Source organism: Gavia stellata, chromosome 12 (genome assembly GCF_030936135.1).
Source record: "Gavia stellata isolate bGavSte3 chromosome 12, bGavSte3.hap2, whole genome shotgun sequence".
Taxonomy (NCBI): domain Eukaryota; kingdom Metazoa; phylum Chordata; class Aves; order Gaviiformes; family Gaviidae; genus Gavia; species Gavia stellata.
In genome coordinates, this window is record NC_082605.1 from 17,174,600 (window position 1) to 17,200,686 (window position 26,087).

At 45.9% G+C, this 26,087-nt stretch overlaps 1 protein-coding gene across 2 annotated transcripts in view; it reads left to right on the top strand.

The window, feature by feature from the left end:
- The window catches only part of SYNPR (synaptoporin), a 109,703-nt gene that overhangs the window by 67,898 nt on the left and 15,718 nt on the right, over window positions 1–26,087 (top strand). The window contains exons 1-2 of one of the 2 annotated variants that reach the window (XM_059823357.1): window positions 9,724–9,867; window positions 13,198–13,322. In XM_059823357.1, the coding sequence (XP_059679340.1) occupies window positions 9,724–9,867; window positions 13,198–13,322 (269 nt within the window). Of the gene's footprint in view, window positions 1–9,723; window positions 9,868–13,197; window positions 13,323–26,087 lie in introns of those variants that run through there. The other variant, XM_059823358.1, reaches the window with a different exon arrangement.

Below are 26,087 nucleotides of genomic sequence, written 5' to 3' on the forward strand. Positions count from 1 at the left end.
ATGGTTGGTTTGACTGCAGGAAGGGGATGTCTCACCCCTGTCCCCAAATACAGGTCACCAGTGACCAAGGGAGTGTAAGGCACAAAGTGAATAATATGGTTAAGTCCGTCGCTGCAAGACTTTCCCTTGGCAGAGGAACTTGTGGCTGAGCAGAAATGATCCCTTCAGCCCTACATGCCGTCTCTACAGGATATGGCTGAGAAAAACTCAGGGGGACAGGAGAGCTGGCCCTGCTCCTCATGCTGTACATACAAAAGTCTTCAGCGTTCATATTTTTCCATCTGTTGCCTTTTGCCCATCCTAGCGTTGCAATGTGTGGTGCTCCTTCATCTCCAGCTGCTTGGTGGTAACAGGTCTGGGGGCAGCTTCTCCCCAGTCCAGTACCCTCAACCACCACTTGCCTCTCAGCCCTTGGAACAGCCTCCATCACCTCCCCAGGAGTGTGACATCCTCTCTCCAAGATGACCTCAGGCTGATGAGCAAACCAGGGCTTGGTGCAGCTGCAGGGACAGGTTCACAGCACGGTGCTTCACAAGCTCCAGGGCTGAAAACGTGAGATTTGTGCCAGTGGGTGGGGGGTTTGCTGTCCCTTTCTAGCAGGTGCATCAGGGTTTGAAAGGAGTTTGAAACATTATTTTAGGGGTGCCTTGATCCTGGGGAGCTTCTTTTCCCTTGAGACCTGTCTCCTTGGCTGCTCCTCTAGCAGCTCAAACAGTTCCTAGAGAAATTCCTTAAACTCTTAAAAAATTGATTTCTTAAATATCTGGCTCCTCCTGAATGCCAGATACTCTTTTTTTAGCCAAGTCCTTGGAAGACTTAATGAGTACTTCCTTCACCTCTGTTAATCCTGTGCAGATCAATAGGTGCTCTACAGGGGGAAAGGTATTCGTGTTGATAGTGGATAGCAGCTGCCTGTCACAGCTGGTGATGGCAGGTGGTGTTTTATTCTTCATGTCACTCTTCATTAGGAGTTCCTGTACAATTATATGACCATTTTTTTCAGGGAATATTTCCCTGCACGTAAGACGGCAGATGGCAACGTGACCTAGAGCTTGGTCTTTCCTGATTTTGCCTTTGGGCTCTCTTTCCCTCAGCAAACTGGGCACAGGTCGTTTCAAATAGCAGTGTGGTACACCCTCGTAAATACAACACATTTGTGTGTGGTGGGCTGGGGACTCAGCCCAGCTAGTCTGAGCAGAACTGGGGTCCCCGGGTCCCTGCCTGAGCTCTGCCTGCATGGGTACCACCGCAGGATGCAGGCATGTAGGAGGGTGTGAGGAGAGCCATGGATTTGGGACAGGCGAGGGCCACATCACCGTTCAGCACATCCCTGCTCCTTGTCCAGAACCGGCGTGGGCAGCCTGATGCAAGATGAAGAGATGAAGCTGCTGCCTGCCGGCACAGGACACACATATACATAGGTAGGAAGCAGGGTTGCTAGAGAGCCCAGGCGAGCCCGAAGGAGAGTTTTAGCTCCTCGCCAGGGTGTGCGGTGGCATAGCACCAGCCCTGGAGAAGTTGGAAGGGGCCCATCGGCAGGTCTGGGCTGCAGGCGGGGTTGGGGCTGGGGACACACACTCCTGCCCTGGGCTCGCAGGGTCAGCGGGAGCAAAGCTGTGGAGTGCTTGGTCAGTTTTTATTTAATTCGATGTCCAGTGCAGGTGGGGGGCTGACTCTGCCTGTCCTTAGTATGCAAATGTGATTTTTGCCCTTCACCCAAAGGGCTGCTCAAAGCCCTTGAACCCTCAGTGAAACTCCTCAGTAAGTGAGCTCTGGGGCCAGAGACATGACAATACTGTCAAACTCTTCAGCCTTCCTCTCCTGTCATGTACAACCTCTTATTTTGGAGGAAAAAAGAAGAAAAGGAAAGAAAGGAAAATGAGAAAGATGTGCTGAGCCCTTACATAGAGACAGGGGAAGAGACAGGTGATCAGCATGGGATGCCGTATCTGCAGTGCTGCACCTTTCCTCTCCTCTCCAAACCACCAGGTGCCAGGGCTGTCCGTCTGTCCATCCGTGCCGTGCGCAGGCTGGCTGGGTGGAAGGGCTCTGCATCACCTGAATGGCGGCGCAGCGGCTCATCTGTCACTAAACTTCCCCAGCGCCGTGGCAAAGCAAATATGCTGCAGCAGGCTGGAAAGCTGTAAACATATGGGCACTAACAACAGATTAACTGAGTGATTTAGTCTAAAGGGCTTGGTAGATTACCATAAAATGTACCTTAATTAGAAAAGCAATCAAAGTTGCACAGAGTCAATGAGGATGAAACGTCCCTGTTGGCAGCAGTGAGCGCTCTGTCCCCCATGCCAGGGGATGGGGATGGCGATGAATGTATCTCATGCCCACCTTGGGGAGTTTGCTGTGGTTTGCCCAATCCAGCTATGGGTGGAGGGTGCCCTCATGCTGAATTATTTGGTCTTTGACCCACGAGACCATCCCGCGAGCTGCTCAGAATGAGACTGATGGTGAACTCCGACTCTTTTAACAGCATTAACAAACCAGAAACTGCTGAAGGTGAAAGAACAGAGCATTTGCACCTTTTCCTTAAAACTGTGTGCAATTACCCAAAGATATATTTGAGTGTTTGCCATGTATAGCACAGCTAGTCCCAGATAAAGGATTGGGGCTTCTAAGTGCTACCATAACACAAATAATTAATAAGTCTCTCTCCCTCGCTGTGTCCTCATCTTTTTAGTGAGCGTGACCATAATTAGCTTTCACCTGATTCTGAATTTATAGCATGTTCAATTGCTTTTTTCATTCTGCTTGTGTTTTCTTTGCTTCCTTATTTTATTGGTCCCGGTTTTATTCCACAGGCCTGAATCTACAGATAAAAAAGGTAGATAATCATCTCCAGCAGTGCGGATATAAAGATTGCAACAGCCAAAAACATATTGATGCATTACTGGTTTTGTACAAGTGCCTGCTTTTTTCCGGGGTCTGGGAGGATTTGAAGTACATTGGGAAGTGGCACAGAAGACGTACAGCAGCTGCTAGCAGTTGAGAGAAAGAAAAGGACGCCGGGTTATTTCAGAATTAAGTATTTTGAACCATGAAGGAAATGGGGAACATTCAGGCAAGGTTTTTGCCAAGGGTTTTTTGTTATCTTTCTGTGTGTTTAGAAGCAGGCGTGGCTGCCAATTTCAGGGAACGTGAATGAGAGGGCAGAAAAAGAAAAAGAGAAAGGCAAGAGGTGTGGAGGAGCACAGTAAGGGGGAGGATGTAGAGGAAACAGGACAACTCAAGTTGTCCAGATGAAGTGTGTCAAGAGCTAGTGAGATAAGGAATATTTTTTTATTTCAATTTAAGGACACTCTTATTAGCATTTCCTAAAAATGTTCATGTTTAGGTGTTGCTTCTTATGATTAAGTGTGGGTAAGGAGAGCAATGCCATCTCTGGGGACAAAGTATAAGAGGAGTGGCAGAAAAGAAGAGAAAAGGGAAGTTTTAATTTTAAAAATGTTTCTTGCTCAAAATGTTCTCTGTTAATTCCCAGAGCTCAGCAAGGCAAACATTCATTTATAGCCCATCATTTTAATTATTAGAAAAGAGATTATTTTCACCATGTGGGCTGATAGTTAGCCAGGAGCAAATTCTTCTTCCAGCCTTCTGCACAGAGGTGGGTCCTGAGATCGGAGCCAGCTCCAGTGGAATTTTCCATCCAAAACTGGTTTGAGATGAGCCGATGGGTCCCACATTTGGGTCCCACCTGCATGGGACGCCTGGCAGAGCTCCAGTACCAAGGGCTCAAGCCATCCTCCATTGTTAAAGGTGCCATGGCGAGGCTGGGTCTGGAGCAAGAAGGGGACATCTGTGATGGCTGGATTAACGAAGGACAACCCTAATGGGCCTCAGTGGCTGGGGCTGGGTGGTCCCTGCGGGGCTTTGCAGACGTACTGCCTAGAAAACCAGCCGTGCTTTTCCAAAAGCAGAGCCTTGGTTTGCAGTGGTCCTGCTTGTACGGGTGTTGTGGGGCTGAAAAAAAGGAAAAAAATGGCCAGACATCATCTGAAAGAGTGCTGTGTAAGAAGTATTGGAGGCCCCATTGCTTAGCAATTTGAAAGCACTCTCAAATCCTCATGGGAAAAAGCTGTTGCGCCAGATTATTAATCCCAAGGGCTTTCAGGATTCCTTCCCAAACCAAATAATTTTCACCCTTTCCCTTAAATCTGCTGCGGAAAGGAGACAGAGCCGAATGCAGGCATGCATGGCATGCATGGCATGCATGCGTGTGGGGCAGGCGGGTGGAGAGGCAGCAGATGACACCAAATAGCTACACAGCAGCACAGGGAGCTGGCAGGAAGCTACTAATGGCCTCTGATGAGCAAGGATGTGATAATAATGAGGTTAATGCCCTTTCATTCACCCAGAAACATCTTAGCTAATGTATAATCCCTGCTAGTCAATGGGCAATCATTAGGTCAGAAATAATACAGTGTGACTGAAGGAGAGGAGCCTTTCCTCTAATAATAATTTTCAGTCGGTGCTGACCCAGGGAGGGTTTTGTTGCAGCCCCCATGCTGTGCCGCGCTGTGGGGATGGAGCTGCCAGAGCATTTTCTGGTCAGAGGAGCGCTCCCACCTCTTGCTTCTGCTGTATGCATCTGTCGTCAGAGCAGGAAAATGCTCCACCGGAGCCCAGATCTACCAGGTAGTGCTGGGAAAGAGGAGCTGAAGCTAATGGAAAGAATAAAGATGCAAATCAGATAACGAAGCAATTACAGCAGTCATCAGACGGTGCTGCCAGGGGCCTCGACCTGCCTGGTGGTGCCTGGTGGTGATGCTGGGAGAGCTGGGGATGGGGCCGGGCTCTCCGGATGGGAGAGGTGTCTTGTCCCAGCCCCAGCCCGGGCCAGATGGCGTGTGCATCGTGTACAACACCGCTTTTGCAAGCTGGATTTGCAGTCCCCTGCCATCCAGTGCTGCGCTGGAGGAGGTACGGTGTAGTCTTGGTTGTCATTGAGCTCCTGAGGCTGTGTTGACCATCATGGGTTTAGCGGCATTAAGTTCTGGGGCACTTGCCCTTCTCAGAGTGCTTCTCATGTGTGGATGTCACTCAGCCATAATGTAAATTCCTGTGTTTATTGAAGGGAGTAAATCCTACTTAGTAATAGCTTGGATCATGCTCTGTATGCGTTTATGTTCGATCGTGGGCTATTTTAAACCCAGATGCTTTTAAACGCACCAAGTGAGCAAGGAAATGAGCAACCGTCCAACCTCTTTTATTTTATAATTAAATGTTTACACTTGTTAAACAATAAATCCCATATAATCAGCTTGTAAAGCCTGCGCAAAATCTGTGTTTTCAAGAGGGAGCAGGAACAGAATTACATTTATGCATGAACCTGAGTGTTTGCTGGGTTGCCGAACCATACCTGTAAATAAAATAAGAATTAAGATCATCTGTAAGAAAACCTCTCCTTTACCTGACCATGGCTTTCCTTGCTTTTTGCCTGTGGTGGTCACAGGTGACTGACGCCAAAGCAGCTCATGAGATGATGTGGGCACACGGGGGGGGATGGCTGGCATGGGCAAGAGGAAGGGGACCCAGGCTGGGGGTGGCCACTCTCCTGGGCTGGCACTTGCGATGCGCTGGGCACTGTCGCAATGTGGATCCTGGTAGAGACCACCATGGTTGTCTTTTTTACCAGCAGTCTAGGACTGGAAAAGTTTTCAGGCCCAAAAAGGAACGCATGTCTCTGCTGAAATGATATATGTCACAACATGAGTTATTCAGGGATCATATGTACAAATCTAAACAAATCTGTCCAACTTGTGCTCCCACCTCCTTAAAAGAAGAGGGTACAAATGTGGAGTTGTGGAGACTGCAGAGGAAGAGCTGTAGCTTCCAGACTGCTCTACAGCTGGGGGGAAAAAAGGGCTGCAGGCTGGAAATGCAGCAAAAGTACTGCTCTGTGATACAGCCCAAATGAAGTAGCATACACCCAGTAATTACCCCAGGTACTTGTAAATCTGTCTGCAGCAAGTGTCAGTGTATTTTGTTTTGTGGAAGACTCGTTGCCAATCTGTCAATGTCCACGTGCAGAAGGCAATTTATACGATAAATAAAAAAAACCAAACCTCAGGTCCTTGTAAATATCTTCAATTATCTCAAACCTTTGACAAATGGTTTGAGGGGCTGGAAGAGCTTAGCATCTCTGCCCTGCTTGTGTAAGTAGCTTTGTCCTCTGACAACTTTTCATTTCACTGAGTCCAAGAAGAAATGCTCTAAATATGTCTTTATTTTCCACTTGTTAACTCTTCCATGCATCCTGCCAACCTTAGCATTAGCTTTCAACTTTATGGCTGACCCATTAAATACTGGATGAAACACATCTCATCAGCTTGCATTACATTTTGAACTTAATAAATAGAAAAGGCATTACACAGATTCTGTCTGGCCATCTGGAGGAACAATGCTCTTTACCTCAACGAATGGCTATCTAATCCTCTCATATACAGTTGGATTTTATTCTATTAAAATATAATGAGAAAAGACTACCATACCATTATGTGGTGGAGCTAAATGGGATTTTTAGAATAATCAATGAAAGATGAATAAAAAAGATAAAGGTTTTCTTCAAAGAAAAAGAGAGAAAATTGTCTCCTTGGGATTAAAGTCTTGTAGAACCAAATTGTTATAACATGATCTTTACTCACTAAAAATACCCCAATTTCATTTCCATAAATCTTTCCATTAAGAATCAAATTTAGCAATTTTTTTTCATTTTAAAAACGCAAAGCATTAAATGAAATGATGTGTTTCAAGCAGAGGATGTTGCAGGGTTCCTGCCCACCATGGGGTCAGGTCTTTCTGTCCAGTCGGCAGCATCGAGGGCGGCTCTCTGCAGGGTGCCCTAAAATGCCTAAATTTGCAGCAGCCCTAAAATTGCTGCTGCAAATGTCCCAGTGAAGACCCCAGCCAAGTGGGGAGGTCTTGGGGTGGGTTGGTCTCCTCCAGGTGGGTGGCAGTGGCTGGGGACATGGCAGCTCATGCTGTGTGGGTCCTGCCAGCCTTGGGGGCTGGAGGGCACGATGTTTTCCAGCAATAGCTGTCCTCGCCACATGGCATGCATAAGGGCCTCATTCACTTAGCTCAGTGTAAAGCCATACAAAATCATTGACGCAAGGATTTTCCTCCAACACAACTGTAGTTGCGTTTCCATTCCCCTTTCAGAAGATGCTGGAAACATTAAGTCTGATAGCCGAGTGATAGCTATGAGGTGCTTTGCGTGAGATCTGGACAGGTTGTATGTCCCCATCTCCAATATGGTGACACCAAAAGCCCTTTCCCAGCTGCCACCACATCCTGAAGGTGCCCGTGGTCTGCAAGTGCCTCCTGGTGTGGGACAGTTGCTTGAGTGGTCCTTCAGCGGTGTGCTAAAATTGAGGCACCTCTGGGGTCGATGTTTGGGCAGATGTACAACATTCCCTGGATGGGGCATATGTGGTTCTTCAAGCCCCAAACTCTGAGATGTTCCCTCATCCCTGGGCTTTCCCCTTCAAGAAGACCAGGTCTAGGCAGGCACAGGATCGTTCTTTGCAATGCTGCTGTTTACTTGTAAAGGGGCACGCTAAATCCCAGCAATTAGTGAACAATTGCTTTAGGGTTTATTTCTCAACAGGAGCAAAATATATTTCAGCTTTCTCCCTGTATAGCTGTTGGAGGAAAATGACTCCTGCTAGTCATCGCCTACCCCCCCAGCACTGCGTCGGCTGCGATGCTATCCACCTCCAATTCATCAGCCAGTCAAGTTGATATAATTAGGAATCCCAAAGTCAATAATCTGATAATCTCCAGTGCACAAAGGCTTGTATGTAGGAGAAGTGATTCCAGGAAGTCTGCAGCTCAGATCTGTGCAGGAAAAATGCCAGATTTTAAAAAAGAAACAGTCAGAGACCTGGAGGAGACAGTGCTTCCTAATCCTTCACTGGTGACATATTTTGGGCCATCAGCTCTGCAGTAAATGTTTTCCCGTACAGTCATTTAGTGCCTTCGAACCTTCCCTTTACAGTCTTAATAATAATGTTCAATTACTGGTTCTGCTCTATAAATAAATAATCTCAGTTTAATGAGACATTCTGCTGGGCGAGTGATGCTGGCTGTGGGGGGACGTCTCCGGGGCCCTCGGAGCGGCGTGCTCCCTCCCCGCTCTCACGCACACCATTGGCCACAGTGAGCAGCAGAAAGTGTAAAGCAATATAGCATTTGGCAAATGTTTTGCAGTCTCTTTATTATGGCGATCCGGAGAAAGGGAAGTCTTACATCCAGAAATGATGCCAGAAAAATATGTCTTTAGTAAAATACTTCGAACGTGTAAAATGGCTGATAAAAGAGTAGGTGGTTCAATATTTCATGTTGCTCTTTAAAAGTGTCAGGAGTTCCCCTCGGCTTTCTAGTGTTAGGGGAGGAGTGGGGGGGCGGGGGGCACCTCTCCGGGAGAGCGTCCAGCAAGTTGATTCCCATTTTCCTCCCTCAACCCCAAGAGAAAGTGTTGAAGACCAACCCACGTAGTGAGCTCTGTGTCCCTCGCAGCCTATCTTTGGCCACCACAGCTCCAGGCGAGACCGACATGGTTTCTTTTTAAGGTCTCACCATCCTGGAGGAGTGGCCAAGGAGCCCTTAGGCGGAGTGGGGATCTTCCCTTTGCATGAGGGGGATTTGGGGTGCATCCCCAGGCCAGCTCCATCTCGTCTGCCAGTGAGCTGCCAAAGGCTGCTGCACAGGGCAGACGTGCTCCAGGGAAAAACAAGTGGCTTATATAAAAGTTTCATCAATTTTAAATGATGGTGTTATCTTCCTAACAGGATGTTTTAGCTGTAACATGCTCTACATAAGCCTTTTAACTTGCCTTGTCAGGAACCATTCTGTCTTTTTCTGGTGTGCACAGTGAGCCTGTGGCTCAGCAGGCATTGAGGGGAATTGTTGGAAAGCCAAACGTGGAGAAGCGATGGGAAGTCATCCCATTTTTCCCTTCCACGGTGGGATGAGTGATGTCTGGGGTCGCTTGCTGAGGTGCTGCCAACTGTCTAATGCACAGCTGGGACTTCAGCTCCCCCAGGGCATCGCACGCCCTGAGCCCCCAGCCACCGAGGATGGCTGGGCTGGGAAACAAGAGGTCCAGCCTTGAGTTTGGAGTCTGGATAAATAACAGCTTCTGAATACTGAATTAGAGGAGCCATTGCCATTGCGTTGAAGCCTGGCATCAGAAGAAGGAGGGCTTCCAGCTGATCCTGTAAATCAGCTGATGAACCTTTGTCTGCCCTGAGCCGGTGAGAGAAGCATGCGCTCTGCTGGAAATTATACTGCTATTTTTTCTCAAAGTGCTAAGGAGCCAACTGATCTTTACAACATGCTAATCCGATTTTACAGTTAAGGCTGTTTATTATTGCACAGTACCATAATAAATATAATTTCTGTTGGTTAAGTTAGACTATGGGGTTCACCTGACTTCCTTACAAAACTATACCAATAGTGCAGGCCAAGGGTGCAAGGTCATAGAGGGACTATCACTGTAACAGGAGCAGGGGATGGGGTGTTAATCACCACACAGAAAGACATTGCGAGCTTCAGAGATGTGCTGCCTTGTTAGAGATGTGTCTGAAACCATGTGGAAGAAGAATGATCTTCCAGCCAGGCTAGACTGGACACAGAAGATGTGCATTGCTCCAGTCTGTGCTGAGGAGCACAAATAGTGCCCCTTCCTCCCCCTCCCTTCAGTCTATGGCCTCATCAGGTGGGTTGCTAACTGCTTTGATAGCGCACATCAAACGCATGCGATGCTTGCTTGGGGTGTTACCCCACATCAACGGTGGACCATTGATCCAGGTGGGGTACAGGCATTTTCCGTTTCCCTCAAGGCTCCGGGCAGGAGCAGAGGCACCGACCTCCCCATTGCATCGCTGTTGCAGGAGGGATGGGGTGCGCAGGGGACGGCTGGGTGTTGCCCCACTCCTGTGCCAACGGGCAGGAGCAGCCCAGCACCGCCACAGCAGCAAAGATTTGTTGCCTCAAGGGCACCGTGTTTCTCCTGGCTGCCGCTCCTCCGGGGAAGCCACTGGCCTGTTGGGGCAGCAGCCATGTGATAACCAGAAGTAACGGTGTGCTGGGGAGATTTATCTAATATGAAGGAGAAAAGTGTTATGCATGCACACTGCAGATGGAACTAGCACTGAGTGTGGATTTATAGGCAAAGAGTAAATAGGAACATAGGGAGACGCTTTCCCTTTCTCCATAAACTTTTCAATTTCAGAGAGGCCAGATTCAATAAAATTATCTTGCAGATGGAGGTTTTATTGAATCTGGCCCATAAGGCTCCCATTATGGGGTTTACAACTGCCATTTACACAAATCCTGCTATAATAAAATACAGTGGTGTTTACAGCATTCTTGCAACTGCCACAGAATTACAGTGTGCACAAAAACTGATGAGTAAATCTTGGCTTAATGCTCCAGACACTCCACTGACAACATAAAGCAGCAAAACTTGGGGGGGGAAGGAAAAACGCAGAGGTAGGAGGAGAAGATTGCTTGGACAAGAGGAGAATTATGCCTGCTGCTTGGCCAAGGTACCCCAGGGAAATAGCATTGATCTACAGCCCTCATCCGGCTCTCCTTCAATGCAAAACATAAACATGCTTCCAAAAGGTGCTGCGTGGCCTCGGCACACAGCTGTGGGGACCGGCCGGGCGTTACTGGCAGCGGGGCGATCCCAGCCGTTAGCAGCATCTGATCCAGCCACGGCAGAGAGCCAAGCTCGGGTTGGCCCCAGCCTTGCTGAAGTTCGGTATAAAAATCTCCAGCTGGGTCCTTTTCCCTCTCCCACCTGCCTTGGGGATGTTGCCTGGGTGCTTGCAGCGGAGCGTGTGCTGAGTGAGGATGGGAACTGGTGGGCAGCCCTGGTGGGTTGTGGCTGGAAAGGAAGGAGGCTGAAGGGTTTGCTGAAGGAGTGAAAGCATCTGAAAAGCCTCTGGTTAAGACCTGAACGTGAGGCTAAAGGGTGAGTAAAGGCTAGATTTGAACTGTCTGAGGGACTGAGGCTTCAGGTGTCTGAGTCTGCTGTGAAATCTCAATAGAGGAGAGGAAAAACTAGGAACTCTGGAGGAGATCCTTTCTGAGAAGGAATAGCCTGAGCTGTGTTTTTGGGCATGGCTCCTTGGTGAATAACACGGTGACACACATTTACGCTGATTTACAGCTGAGTGCTGTAGCTGGGAGGTGATGGCTCTTCCTTTATGGCAGGTCCATCTCACACAGCAGCCCTTCTGTTCCTCCTTTATATACCACTGCATTAATCTTTGTGCCTCCCTATGTATCTGCAAAACACTTGCATTTGCAACCCCATTAATTAGGCCAGAAAGCAGGTCAGCACTAATTTCTTTTTGTTCTCCTTTAATATATTGTTTTCTGACATCACCTCGCAAATTAAACTGAGATGATTAATTCTGATTTTCAGTGCTGTGCTATGTGTAAGGGCAGAAACTTCTTGTATTTACAGAGGAAGTGTCTCATTTAGGATGAAGGAACAGTATTCAAGTTATAGTTGAAGCATTTATTTCATGGCACATATTTAACAAGTCAATTCACAGTAAAGTTCAGCTTGCCTTTTTTCAGTGAGCTCAGCATGAAGAATTGATTCAATCAAAGTTTTTATCAACTCTCCTTATCATTGGGCACCTAAATACTTTTGCCAATCTAGCCTTGGTGATATGCCCTGGTCACATTGGAAGTGAGTAGCAGGGTGGGAACTTGGATTATTCTTCTGTTATTCTCTGTGCTCCATCGTGCTCAGCCCATCACCTTGCAGCCAGGGAGGCTCTCCCTACCCCAGTGCTCAGGAGTCACCCCTGCAACCTGGCAGTGTCTGGGGAGAAGATGCACATGCAAAGCTGAAGTCCAAGGAGGCTGCTGAAATGCCTGGCCTTGCTCATGCTGTGAATTGGGAGAACTCGGATTAATGGCATGTTTTGCAGAGCCTTGTGCAGCAAGGATAGGTCTATTTTTTCTATTTGTTATATTTCCATAGTGCTTTTACTGAATCATTCAGTCCTTTATTTTGCCATTAGATTTGCCGCTGTATATTTTTTCAGTGTCCAAGTATACATATTCTTCTCCAGATGCATGCACTGTTGTTAGCTCTGTGTTGCTGACTTTTAGCTTATTTAATTGTGACTGGGATCAGGGGTTTACTTGTTATTTCCCATATCTGCCCCACTGTAGATCTCAGAGTAACTCTGTTAAAGCTGATGGGGTCACTTCAGATCTATAGTGCTACAATCAACAAAATCTAGCCTGTCCTTTAATTTAAATTACAACTGCATAAATAAGATGTCCCTACTTCTGCTCATGGTCTTCCAAGGAAGCCTACATCAATGATGTTTTAAGACACCCATTCCTGTTTCCAATTCCTCTGTCTGAACCCTTGATATAAATATAAATGCTGATGTGTCTCCCTGGCCTGCATGCTATCTCCTTCACATTTTTCTCCTGGAAGATTAAGATGTGATCTGGGTTTGCCTCAGAACCACCCAAGCTCTTTGTTCCTGTCCGGTTTGCCTGAGCTTATCTTAAGTCTTGATTTTCTTTTTTCTGTTTTGCTGAGCGTCAGTTTACTGTACCTCTATATCCATCTTGGGTAATGCTAGTAATTTAGGAAAAATAATCAAAAAAGCATTGTTTTTTCCAAGTCATACATGAAATGGAAGCGGGGCAGCATGATTCTGTGTTTTGCTGTGTAATGGGATGGCAGCCACATGAACTGTCTTGGCCTACTATTGCTACTCCTGGTTGCTCCTTATAAATACTTCTGCCAGTGTTTTATTTGGATAAAGACTGACTCATTATGCTCGGTCAATATTCATCCTTCTCTTGTCCAAGCTTGCCTGTCAGCTGGATGATTTAAATAGCTGCCTGGGTTGTGAATCCCAAATGGGGTTCAAGAGGGGAGGGCTGAGATGCCTGGCACAGACAAAAGGTGATGTTTCTGTCCACGTGTGCCACCAGAGCTTCACGTTTTGTGGTTCTTTGTATCAGCTTTCGGGAAGGGCACAGGAATAATGTATGGCAATGCCTTGAGTGCACGGAGTGATGGATAACCTGACCCGAGGGGGCTGGTGCTGCAGCGAGAGCTGCTGCACAGATCTGCTTGTGGTGGTTGCTGAAACGAAACAAAATAAAAATGTTGTTTGTTTTTGACAGCTTTTTGCAATCTTTGCATTTGCAACATGCGGTGGGTACTCTGGAGGACTGCGCCTCAGTGTGGACTGTGCAAACAAGTCAGAGAGTGACCTCAACATTGACATAGCCTTTGCCTACCCCTTCAGGTAACCCCGTTTGGTTCGTGGCGGTTCGTTTGCAGGGAGGCAGGCGTTCGGGGGCTGATGAGAAGCCCATTTTCAGGGGGGTTTCCTGTCATTTATAGCAGCTTTTGATTAAGCACCAATCTGGGGCTCCTGAATTCTCCTCACAGTATTGTTCAGGCTCTGGGTGTGCAGGAGGAATTAATTCGGCTAGACCTGGTGTGGATGGGGCCATGGGAACCACTGGGCAACGGGAGGTAGTGAAGGAGAAGAGCAGTTGTAGACATGCAGAGCCCCATAAAGGCCTGGACAGCTCAGCGGGTGGAAAATAGCAGGCAAGGAAAAAGAACAAAAACACGTTGGCCCAAGAAAAAAATGGAGATAAAGTAGCCATTAATTAAGCTGGAAGTGAGGAAGGATTCCCAACCACTGGAGTAGTAAGGACCTGGAAGAGCCACTCCATGGGGAAGAAAAAGACAAAATAAGTTTGATCTGTAATTTTGAAATGCTTTTGAAAATTCTACTAATTGCCTGTCTGCATCTCTCGGTGCCTGAATACTTTAAACGTTGGAACCCAGTGACTTAAGAAAACAGATTTTATGTTGTTCAAGTTTGAAAGCTGTAGTGCGGTTAAAATACATATATAAGTATATATAAAAGCATTTGTGCCATTTAGGATCCTGCTTCAAAAGAACATCTGCAGTTCTGTTTTTAAAGATGTCAAGTCCGCTGTAGAAACCTTTCACTTCTGTATAAGTGATTTCTTTAAGGAATTGAGATGATTAAGAAAAGAATGCATAATCCAATCTCAAGCCCAGTACACTATGACTCTAAAATTGTTTTGCTTCCTTGGGAAATCACATGCTGTTTTGCTTATGATTGCTACGCACAGACCAGTTGTAATGACATCTACTTCTTTAACATGATCTAAAATACAGAATCTTCCAAACCGTGAAAACTGAATTTGATTCCTTGAACTGTTGTTTTTCCTTGACACACATTTATTACTCCAAAGAGTCACATTTTCTGGTATTACAAATGCTTATTTTTTGTCTTGAACTTGTCTGCATTTTCTTTCATTTCTGCTTAGTATGCATGAGAGAGATCTTGAAAATTGAGTTATGTGAATTTGTAATGTGATTCACTTCCAAATAGGTCATATCTCCAGAATTCATTACAGAATACACCCTACAGTAAAGTGCTTTTAATTTGCATGATTATAAAATGTACTTTATGTAAAGAAGTTAAGAAAACAGAGAAGTAGCCAGCAAGTATCTCCTGGTGTTTTACCCGGCACATTGACCATTGCTTTTAGAAGGATGTGGCTGGATCTGCAATTTCCCCCAGTCTTGCTTATTAGAAAACTGCAAACATTGCTGGGTAATTGTAGCATTCCAGCATGTTGGAAAGATGATGCAAAATAGGATTTATTTGCAGAAGAGATCCAACTGAGGCTGTAGCTGGCCCTTGAAGTGTCTGTGTGGCTCCCAGCTGTGGCTGGGTGTGCTTGGAGCAGAGTGGGACATAGGAGGAGCCTGCACCTGAAGACTGCGTGTATGGCATGTACAGCGTGTATGGCATGTACAGCGGGATAGCTGGCCACGTGGTGGAAATATACCTGTAATTTGCAGGTGAGAAAGGAGATGACACTTGGCCAGCTGGTGTTTTGGAAGAAGCGTGAAGATATTCAATTTCTGTGCAATTTGGAACTTCGCATGCAAACCTGAGGCACGTGCAAAAAGTGTCCAAAGATGTACAGACTATGTGGGGTAGCAGATGTGTGCCTGGAAAACCTGGCCTGGTGCTACCTGTGGAACTTGGTGTCATTTTACTGTTTCATCTAAATATTTCCATGACTTCCTCATACATTTGCTCTTCCACTTTTTTCCAGTGCTCCTCTGACAGATTGGAGAGGGGATGCTCTAGAAAGAGAAGTGAACTTATTTGGGAAAGGTAACATCTCGTATTAAAGCAGTTGATACCCTTGGAAAAAGCAGGCACATCTTAAGTTCAGGCTCCCTCATCAAGACCGTGATCCTGAAGCTTCTCTGCCTGCATGGGCATGTAGGCTTTGTGTAGGTAGGATGATTTTCCCACCAGTTGTCTTGCATCCAGGTCCAAATAAGTCCATATTCCCATGTCCTTTTCCTTTCAAATGCCTTCAGTGTTCTGATTATTGGCTGACAACTGGGGGAGATGTAGGTGGAAGGAGAGGTGCTGGTGAGCATCTGACACCACAGTGCTGTTGTGGCTGTCAGCAATGACACCAAAGCAGTTGAATACCTGAGTGCTGCTTTTCAAGCTGTGCCTTCCAGCATGACTTGAAATGAAGAAAGCCATGCAGCTGTGCTAGCAGCTGCTTTCATTCCTGTTGCTGTGAGTTTGAGGCTTTGTTTTCTTCGCCTAGAAGCTGAACGGCTAGACCTTGGCTAGTTGATAAGTGTCAAGTGCTTTAAGCAAGTAAGCAAAATTGTAAGGCTCAACAGGACAGCTTGGCAAAGCAAGAGGACTTGGATGTTTTGGAAATGAGATTGAAGGAGCCTGAAAATGTTCCCATTAAAGCAAGATCAGAATGGGGGAGGGAGTTTTCCAGACTGAAAGGGGAGGCATCTCACTTGTGACCATGTGCTTCTGGGGCCAATCACCTTAGATAAAGAAAACGGAGGATGAAGGAGGGCAAAACCAGTGCTGATGGGGCCTGGGGATGTGTGACTAAAACATACCGACTGCTAAGCTGACCTCAAACCAGTGATTCCTGTAGCCCCAGGCCAGTCCTGAATGTACTGGAGAAGCATTGCACTCCACAGCAGGTAGCTCCAGATGCTCCTGCAAACCAAGAAGCATCTCCATACTCTCTTACTGAGATTTTTCTCAGCACCAACCTAGAAGTTGCAACAGTTTCCAGCAAACAATGTAAACGAATTCAAGAGAAATCATTAGTACTAGCAGACAGGGAGTTTTGAAGGGTACAGTTAAAATCAAGAAAGAATGAATATTAGTTTAAAGTTATGATAAGATTATAGTTATGCTTGGCTCCTGCATTATCTTGCTGCCATTGTAACTCTGGCAGCAGGAACTTGTGGAGCACCAAAGAAACCCCTTGTACAAGGTGGTTGCTTCTCATTTCTGCCCGAATCACATTCTCTTCCCCCTTCAATTCTGGACCTGGATTCATTTGCCCTTTGAAAAGGGAGAAGTGAGGAAATACAGATAAGTACATTAATCACTACAGAAGCTCATCAGAGTAATTTGGCAAAGTGGTGATTACGCAGGGCTGGGAGAAGCGATCCCTTTAGAGAAAAGCCCGTGTGGTGGGTACCTGTGTGGGACTGTCGTGTAGCAGGAACATGGGGAGGCAGAGCTGTTCCCCATCTGAGGGGTGCCCCGTGCTGGGGAACAGCTCTGGGCTTCTGCTACTGCGGAGTCTCTCCAGTGTCACTGATGGGTAATTGAACCCAAATTTGGTTCCACCATCCCTCCTAGAACAGGAGGCAAGGTGAACACTTTTCCCATCTACAACTACGCTGATTCATTTAAGCTTCCTGCAACCCAGATCCGTGACCCTGTAGTCACCCTATAATGTGCAAAGAAACCTGTAGTCCAAAGCCTGATACCTCTCCACAGTGTCTCCTGGAGCTGTGCCATGCTTTTCTACATATTCTGCCAGATCCTTCCATGTCCAAGCTGATCTTCATAAGGCTGTTTTAAATAATCACCTGAAGTTTTCTCTCATTTCTTCTGCCTGCTTCTGGTTTTATCACAAAGGATTTCTTTACCTTTTCATGCTTTAAAACACAAATCAGCCTTTCTTCTGGATACCTGTATATGTATTTCAAAAGTTTTACAGGTTCATAAATGGGGAAAAAACTTCTGGTCCTACACTAGCAGTTTTTCTCAGCATTAGGATCTGTGCTTGGTACAGTATCTATGGCAAATTTGGCACACATTAGGATGTTCATCAACTTGACACTCACCCCAGTAATGATTCTTTGGGGGGTGGGGGAAATCAGCATCTTGGTATTATTTGTTACTTTTGCAGTCCATCATCCTTTCAGATCGGATTTGTCGCTCATCCAAGTGCCCTGAAGCAGTGTTTTTTTCTGTAGCGAGGGTCCTGGTGAAGGTCCTATTTGTTTGTTTATTTTTTCTTCTGATCCCAGCAACATTTTATCATGTACTTTGCTATTCATTGGTTTTACTTTACTAGTAAGTGGTTGAATAGTATACCTGCCGTGCACGTATTTGTTGCTGGTATTCATCATTTTAAGGTGCTTTTTAACCAATCCTCCTAAAAGTAAACTTTTTTTGGTTGCCAGCTCAGTTGTCAGGCTTGACTTACCAAGTCTGTACTGAAGATTTTTGCTGTATAATTGCTTATGTCATGAACTTAATGTTTTTCTTGTAACTGGCAGAGTTGCACTGAAACGTTTGTGCTTCAGCTACTGATTTAAACAAAACTTTGCACAGTAGAAGCGCTCTCATGATGCTGTGCTGCACGGACAGGCAGCACACTGCCAGCCAGAGATATTATCTGCTGATATCATCACCTGCTACTTTGTGGTCACCTCACTTCTGCAAATCCCTGTCCTGACCAAGGGAGGAATGCCGTGCTCAGCCCCTGGTTGTAGGGCGATGCTGCCCAGGGCCCGTGGTAGGGGTGAGCACCAGGAGCGGAGGGGTTGAGCTGCACAGGTCTGCAGTGCAATGGCAGGGAGGAGCATTTCAATACAATCCCGTAAGTGTGCTGTCTGTTAAGTCTTGAGGCAGATCCTGAACTAAAACCTCTTTGCCTTTAGCTTTTGGAGGTGCTTTAGCCCAGCCTACATACCCAGGGTATCTCCATGTTAAACGCCGCATAGGAATTCATTTGGAGTATATCTTGCCTTTTCTTGTGGCTTTCATCCTGTGAGCCACTAGGAAAATACTGGCCCAGAGGATCACATCGTTAAATTTTAAACACCGTCTCACCTAAGCCGATGGTTAAGGTAAGTATGTGCATAGTTGTTAGGAGGATTGAGCCATAGTTACTAGTGGAACAGAATGGGTTGCCTGGTGGTGCTAACGTGAGAGCCTGATGAAAGGATATGTCTGTGCACGTCTTTGTATCACAGCAGCGAGCAAAACAAAAGTTATTTTCCATTTTATTTTAAATCACCTATTAGTATCTTTCCAGTGTGCTAGTAAAACTGTCTCTTGAAGTAATCCTTGCTTCTGAAGGAGAAGGAAATTGTATTTCATGGGAGCTTTTCATTCACTCTTTAAGCATCTCATTTGAATAAAAACTTTCCCATTGAGCACCCTTTAAAGTGCATGCCTCATCTGCATGCGATGGGTAGGCTAGTCTTTCATTTGATGTATGACAGCCAGATCTAAATTGCCTACTTAGAAGCTACAGATGATAATTAAGGAGAAAGTAGCTAACTCTTTGTGCTTTGCAACTATCTTTCTCTGCAAAAAGCCTCCATTAATATTGGCACATTTCTGTGCCAGAGCCTACTAGCCTTCTTTTTTCTTATTATCCATTTGTAGTAAATCTTGCTTCAGAATTCAGTGAAAAACATTTTGGCCAAAAGATAATAAATGTCTGTTATGGCTGGGAGACCAGAAGCTGCTGGTAAATAGGAAGTCTTTAAGTAGTTGCCTTCAATGCTGACTTTCAGGCAACTATGGCAGGCTCTCCTCCCAGCTGTCTTGGACTGCCGTACCAGTTGAGGGTGGGAGATAGGAAGGAATAAAGTCATCTAGTCAGTTAAACTCCCTAAGGTTCATGTTTTATTTTGCACATGTTCATCACACAGAAGATGCCCCTTCTGCAAAGGCAAATTGTGGCCTCATAACTCTTCTGTGGGTAGACGGAAGCAAAAGCAAGCCAGCAGAAGTTGCACGAGCTACAGGTGTGCTCTGTGCTTTGGCACAGAGGTGTAGATGCCCCAGTTCCCTGGCACATTTGGCAGAGCTCCCGGGAAGGTGAGAGGCGCTGGTTAAACTCTGCATGACCCATTCCAGTTTAATGAAGGGAGAAATCTCTGTCCTGGAACTCCTTAGATTAAAACTTGGTGCCTTTTGAAAAGCTGTGCTTTTGCACAAACAGCAGTTGCAGGGGTGGTCGGGTGAAGTTCAATAATATATCAGTGAAGCTGGAGATTTTCATCAATACTCTGATTATAAAAAATGGCTCTTTAGGATGGGTGCTAAGAGCTTGGTCATGGCTTTAATTACTTTCTTCCACAACAGTTTCAAACCCTGATCTCAGGGCTTTTTATACCTAATTTTTGCCTTTTGTTGAAGAGATTTGCCTAACAAGCACTTCTAAGTTTTAACTACTGTTAGCTGAACGTGGAAATGATGTGAGTGTGGAGCCTAATGTTGCATCCTGCTGAGCAACATTCATAAAATAAATTCTTCAGGATATAGCTATCTCTCCCTAATTGTGACACCTTCACAAAAGTCTCTTCATATTTAATGTGACCTAATGATGCAAAGCAGACCGAAGCATTAAGATTTATTTTTAACTAGGAAATAAAGATGTTATTTTTTCCTTAGTTGTGATTCATGCTTTCTGACAATTTATAGGGCTGTCCAGAAAATTGCAGCTCCATTTTTTCAAAATCTTTTTTTCCAATGGAAACCCAGTAAAAAGATTTTATTCCATAGTGACATGAACGCAAGAACTTTCTGAGCTATTTAAAGTATAGCCCCAGCACATCACTTCCCTGGCAGTGAAGGCATCAGAGACCTTGGTCAAGTCTCTGTACTGAAGCGAGTCCATAAGCAACCTGAACGTGGAGCTTGCATAGCCAAGCTGAGTGGTCCAATCAATGAGCTACGGGCTTGGTTAGAGCTGTTTGCTCTTACATCGTCTCCTGGATCAGGGAAAAGGTAATCCAGGTCTGCAAAATAAATCTGTTTCTTTTCAGCTTTGAATGAACATAGTTTTTAACAGGAAGGAATATTTCACATTTTTGTAACAAGCTCTAATTGTTATTAGAGAGTGAACACCATAATTCAGAGCCCTGATATGATTTTTGTTTACTTGTGCATGGCTACAGACTACTGAAGTAATTAAAATCTGCAAATCAGTGTTATCCAGTGTCCATGGGTCTTCCAGGACCACACTGGTTCTGGGAATACTGTCTTTGGTTTTTCTCTCTGCTCCTGCGTGTCCTGTGGGTGGGATGGGTTTTTTTAGACCAAGAGGATAGTAGAATGGGAGAAAATGTCTGTGCTTTTGTACTTGGACAGTCATGGTCTGCAGTAGTGGCTGGCTGTGAGCACAATGTACAATTTAATTCCTGTTGTCAGGGAGTTTGAAATCATTGCTGGTCTGATTAAAACAGACAAAAATAAGGATGACTTTGTGGCTTTTCTAGTTTTGAGTTCCTCTCCCTGACCCCAGTTACAGTCTTCAAAACCCACCTTGTAGAAATCTTCAAGATTGGCAGCTTGGCCAAAGAATGGTTATTACTGCCAGTTTGCGCTTTTGTTTCAACTGCGGATAAATGTAAGTACCCTTTTCCCAGCAGTGAGGGACTGGGAGATGCTTCCAGTCACTTGATGCTTTGTTCCTGCAAAACATATTTTTCTATGGAAACATTTTTCTATAGAAAACCACCAGTTATCTGATACAGCCACATCTTCACCTTCTCTTTGAGGCTGACCCAGTGCACGTGGTCCTTAGCACAACCCATGCGCTGTGTCATATGAAGGAAGAGATCATCCACCACCCCCCAATGGCTTAGCTTCTGTGCCAAACTATTTTGTACACAGCCAAGAAGCCACAGCCCAAGGGTGGCTACGTAAGTGGCAAAGTCTTTGCTCATTCATGCCGCTGGTGTGTTGGGTTACGCGCAATGATACTCTGCTTAAGTAGGTCAGAGAGGGTCTGGCTGTCAATATTTCTAAAACTGTAATGTCCCCAGTCTGTTGCACAACCGTGGAGAGGCTGATTGCTCCAGTCAGTAGGCTTGTCACAGGGCAGCAGCTCTGCAGACAAGACTACTTTTCCACATGTTGAGGTCTCCAGTTGCCGCTATCCTCAGTGTTCTCCAGCTTCTACTTTGTAGTTTTTATTCCCTTGAAGCAAACACATCCTTGAGTGCTGAACTGGGGTCGTAGAGGAGGCTTATCTTGCTTTGCAGCTCTTCAGACTGGTCAGCTGCTGTCTTCTGTTACGAACCTCCATGCACAAACATTGCATGAACACAGAGCTCATGGACACACAGCTGGATGGGAAGTAAATGGGGAAGGAAAGTGGTAGCAATTTTCTGGAGATGGTGTCTGCCATGGAGGCAAGAGAATGCTGCTTCTTATATCATTGTTAAATTGTAGAAGCTTTTCTTTTGGCACTCAAAACAATTGGATTCTTGATGAATTTGGATGGCAAAAATCCTGACTGGTTTATTTTGCTTCATAGAGACTATATTTTTTATGCTTAACACTGTTTTGGTGCCAGAAAAATTCTTCATTAATACTTTAGCCAGAATTTGTTCTTCAAGTGGAAGTCACTTTTGGATTTGTTAATATATGCAACTTTTTCACAATTTGAATTTTTAATATATATTCATGAATACTCTCTGTGGTATTGTGCAGTGATGGTGTTTTATCTGTGCCTGCCACAAAGGCTTTTTCTAAAAGTTAGGCTTTTTACAACTTCCCTTGCAAATGTCTTTTTGCACGTTTTCATGCTGCCAGTACAGAAGCAACCAAAGCAGAAACCCTTTAGCTTTGCTTTGTTTGGCATTTGATCCCATACCCCAGACGGCATGAGGTGACCCAGCTAGGGGACAATCAAACACACATCCTTCCCCTTTTCCCTGCTCCCAAATGTGCATTTGCTGTGCAGCAGCCCCGAAGGTTTCCCCAGGACCGAAGGGAACTGTATACGTGGGATGTCTTTGGTCTCCTCTCACACCTGGCTTCTACATGCATTTATTTGCCATGGGTTATTCAGTGTGAAGGTACTGGCAGTTTGTCCGCAGGTCCGTCAGCAGACCCACAGCTCTGCCTTGACTCCTGCCCTGTGTGCCGCTCAGCCTGCGGTTGAGCCCACGGGTTCCCTGAGAAAAGGATTTGACATGTACTTTGAATGAAAATGTTTTGACTGGGAGTTTTATTGGAGTCATGCTGTAGAACTATACAGAGGACTTAATTGATTGCTTTAAGTACCTCAGGACAATGTACTTGGGAAAATTATAGGTAAAATGCAAAGTAATGTTAAAATACAATGGAATAAACATTGCTGCATCTTCTGTAATTGCTCTTACATTTATCTCAGCTGGTCTTGGAGGTGAAATTGCTGCCTTCAGGGTTTATAGACCTAGATTAAACTGTATGTGAACCCTGCTTCTCACAGGGCAAAGGATTTATGCTTTCAGGTGGTTGTGGCTGAACATCAGGTGGTGTGCAAGAATTTGGATTGATTTTACGTGGAGTTGAAAGCCCATTTGATTCTGGAAGGCAAGGTGGATTGGAAGCGGTGCGAGTGTTATGAACCGATGCGAGCGGCAGCAGAGCGTGTTGGGGTGCAGGAAGGGGGGGCTCAGCAGTCCCACATTGCTCCATGCAAAAGCACTACCTGGGGATTTGATACACCCACTTCTCAGAAATGGTCCATGACTTGTTTTTTAGGCCTTTGCTTTATGCTTTCTATTGCTTATGTTATATCTCTAGCTGTTTAGATTTTTGTAGATTTTTCTCCAAATGGAAGCTTTTGTTCTGCTCTGACAGAGGCTTGTTAGTTTGGAAGCTGATTGCCCTGTCTGTCCAGAGGAGAGGGCAGGAGGAGGGACATCAGAGCTATGGGTTCAGTCAGGATCTCATGGTGGGACCGGGCAATGTTGGACAGTTGTGTATATGGCAATGCAAATATATGCCGGTGGCATTTCCAGGCCTCCTAATTTGTGTTGTTCCATGGTACGATAACTTTGTTAAGATAATCAAGGGTTACCTTCCTTCAGAGGTAGTAGCTAAACTTTCCAGTGACTAGGAAGCAGTTCACCCCAAGAAGATAGCTCGGTGAAGGGAAATCAGAGAGCAATGCCACCAGTCTGTACCACAAAGAATGTAAGCCCCCAGTCTGAGAAGGTATTTGGGTTTGTAAAGACCAGTGGAACATGTCTTTGAGTGCTATGCTGTGCTTTCACAGCAAGGAAAAGCGTGTGTTTCTGAGAAGAGCTGTGAAAATATCTCGGGAGATAAATCTGGGTCTGGATGTAGGCTTGGAAGTGGGGCTGGGATCACCCACTCAGCTTTCCAAGTGCTCCCGGCAGCGTGTGTTCTATAACGAGCCACTTTATTTCCTTTTTGGTGCTACGGCGGAGTACTACGGTTTGCATTACTGTTACATGTACAGTCTGTGGAGGTTCATTGGTATGGCTGGCACGTGTCTGGGACGTTTCTTCCTCCGGAGTGTGATGAAGCTGTTGTGCAGGCTGTTTTCCAAGAGTTTTGTGAACGCAATCACTGGGAGCGGGTCCTGCAAGAGGGATCCCAAGCTGCAGGCGTGGTACTGGTACCCTCTCCCCACCACCGCTGGGGTTGTCCCTTTTCCAATGTCTTTAGACTCCATCTTCAAAAGGGTTTTGTAGCTTCTCTTCCTGGAGACCTGAGCACCTCAGAGGGTCTCTGACTTGCTATGTTAATGGGAGAAGACATGAGAGGTGGAGAGGGATGGAGCAGAGGACATGCGTGTTGCAGTGCTCTGGGTAGGCATCGCTGCGTGCCTGCTCCGAGCTGCCGGCGCTGGAGGAATTACCACCTCTCCCAGCACGGCGTGCGCAATGTGGTGTGTTGAGACAGCAACTGTGGCTGACAGCTTGTCCTATTAAAAACAGTACTGTAGGAAAATAGTACTGGCCAAATGTTTGCACAACAGCTATGTGCGAGTGAGGGCTGGGAACCTGACAAGTTAAGAGATTGACAGTATGGGGGGAGGAATATTTTCCATTATTTTGACTGGACATAAAGCAGAAGAGAACGTAGGTTGCTACAGCTTTCCTGGTCAGCTTCCCAGCAGTGTCTTCTGGGGTTTTTTTGGTGATGCTGCTCTGGACATGCATTTGGATGGGTATAAGCCACTGAAGGCAGCTGCGACAAAGGGGATCTTTAGGATGTTCAAATGTCCAGAACAGGAGTTACGAATGTATGCTTGCAAGATGAAATATGTATTTGTGTGAAACTACTGGTGGTGTTGACTAATTCTAGAGAGATATGGGCTTTAGGATATTTTTTGGAAGAAACTGAGAGGTTTCATTGAGAGGGCAGAAGTTCCAAGTTAAATACTTTAAAATACTCTTTGATCAGCAAACTGCATTCTTTCTTTCTCTAGAAAGCAAAGAAACAAAAGACCAAGCTTGGATTGCTGAGTCAGCTGGAGAATTTTATTTTTGTTTCCTTTCTCCAGAGAAAAATGAACTGATTTTGTAGGAATGGGTATGTGGTACAAACTTATGCGCTGCTGCTCTGGAAGGGGAGGAGATCAAGGAGAAGAGGGTACTGAAGGCACCTTTGGATGCTGGGGAGTCTGGAGGGGGTGTTGCTTTTTGGGGGCTGGTAGACTGAGGTATGGAAAATTGCTGGGACACGGGAAATATCGATAAGCACCTCACAGTGTCAAATGGCTGTGGCATATGCAGGCAGCGCTGGGATGTGCATCATGGCAGATGGGCAGTGGAAAGGTGGGGGACAGGAATGCTCGAGTAAATGGTTATTTCTTCATCTTGGGAAAAGAGCTGTTAGAGAGCAGGCTTGGGGTGAGAAACAGTCTTGTCACTGCTAGCAAAGGGGTGGAAAACTCTGGTTTTGCCAGAACGTCACAGGTGCAAAAGGTCCAGGGAGCAGTTCCCTCCGTGGTACCTCCTGTCCCGCTGCTGGGCTAAGCCCGTCGCATCCCCACAGCTGTCCAGGGCTCTGGTAACACTTCAGCTATTTGACTTTGAAGGGCTGGAGAGAACTTCAGCATTAATGACTTCAAGCAGTTCAAATGTGGTATTACCAGGCTGGCTGCCTCAAAAAGAGACTGACTTTAACAGCTCCAGGGTGCCTGGGTGCAAACATTCAGATCCTACGGGAATTACTGGATAATGGTTATAATTGGCAAAAAATATGGACTGAGGGCAACTGCTTAGCAGTGGCTGCCTCTGCAAGAGTTCGTGGTGTGTATGAGAGCTCATAGCGCGGCTCCATTGCTGCAGGGTTCCCCCCCGCAGGAGTCTGTCCTCGGAGAGCGGACAGGAGGAGAAAGCCGCAGAGCTCAGCTCCATCCACCCTCCCAACGGCTGGAAGGAAGCCTGTTCCTTGCTGTGTGGGAAGCCTTCCAGATAGCCAGGATTTAGCACTGAAGATGCAGGGATGCCCAGCACCGGGGCAAATGTTCTTTGCAGTGAGGAGCACTGTGTGCATTGCTTCCTCCTTGAGAACAGGCTGTGAAGAGTGTTGGAAGAGTCAATGGACCTCGATTTCGTTAAAGAAAAGCCCTTTCCTTCTCAGGCAGATTTCTACTTTCACTTGAGTATTAAAGGTCACTTTTAAAGTATTTTTCTTCATGCCGGTAATATCTCTAGGGAAGCCTTATGGGATTGATGAGCTCTGCTGTGAGAGGAAAGGCTCTCATTTATTAGCGTTCTTCCACTAAACCTAAGGAAAATCCATATTCGGCACCTCGAGAAGGGGCATTTGCCCAGGGACTGGCTGGCTGGAGGCACTGGTGTGAAAGTACGTCATCACAATCCTCTGAAAGGAGGGAGCTGCAGTGTTTCCAGAGCTAACTAAAAGAAATGCCTTTACTTCGTA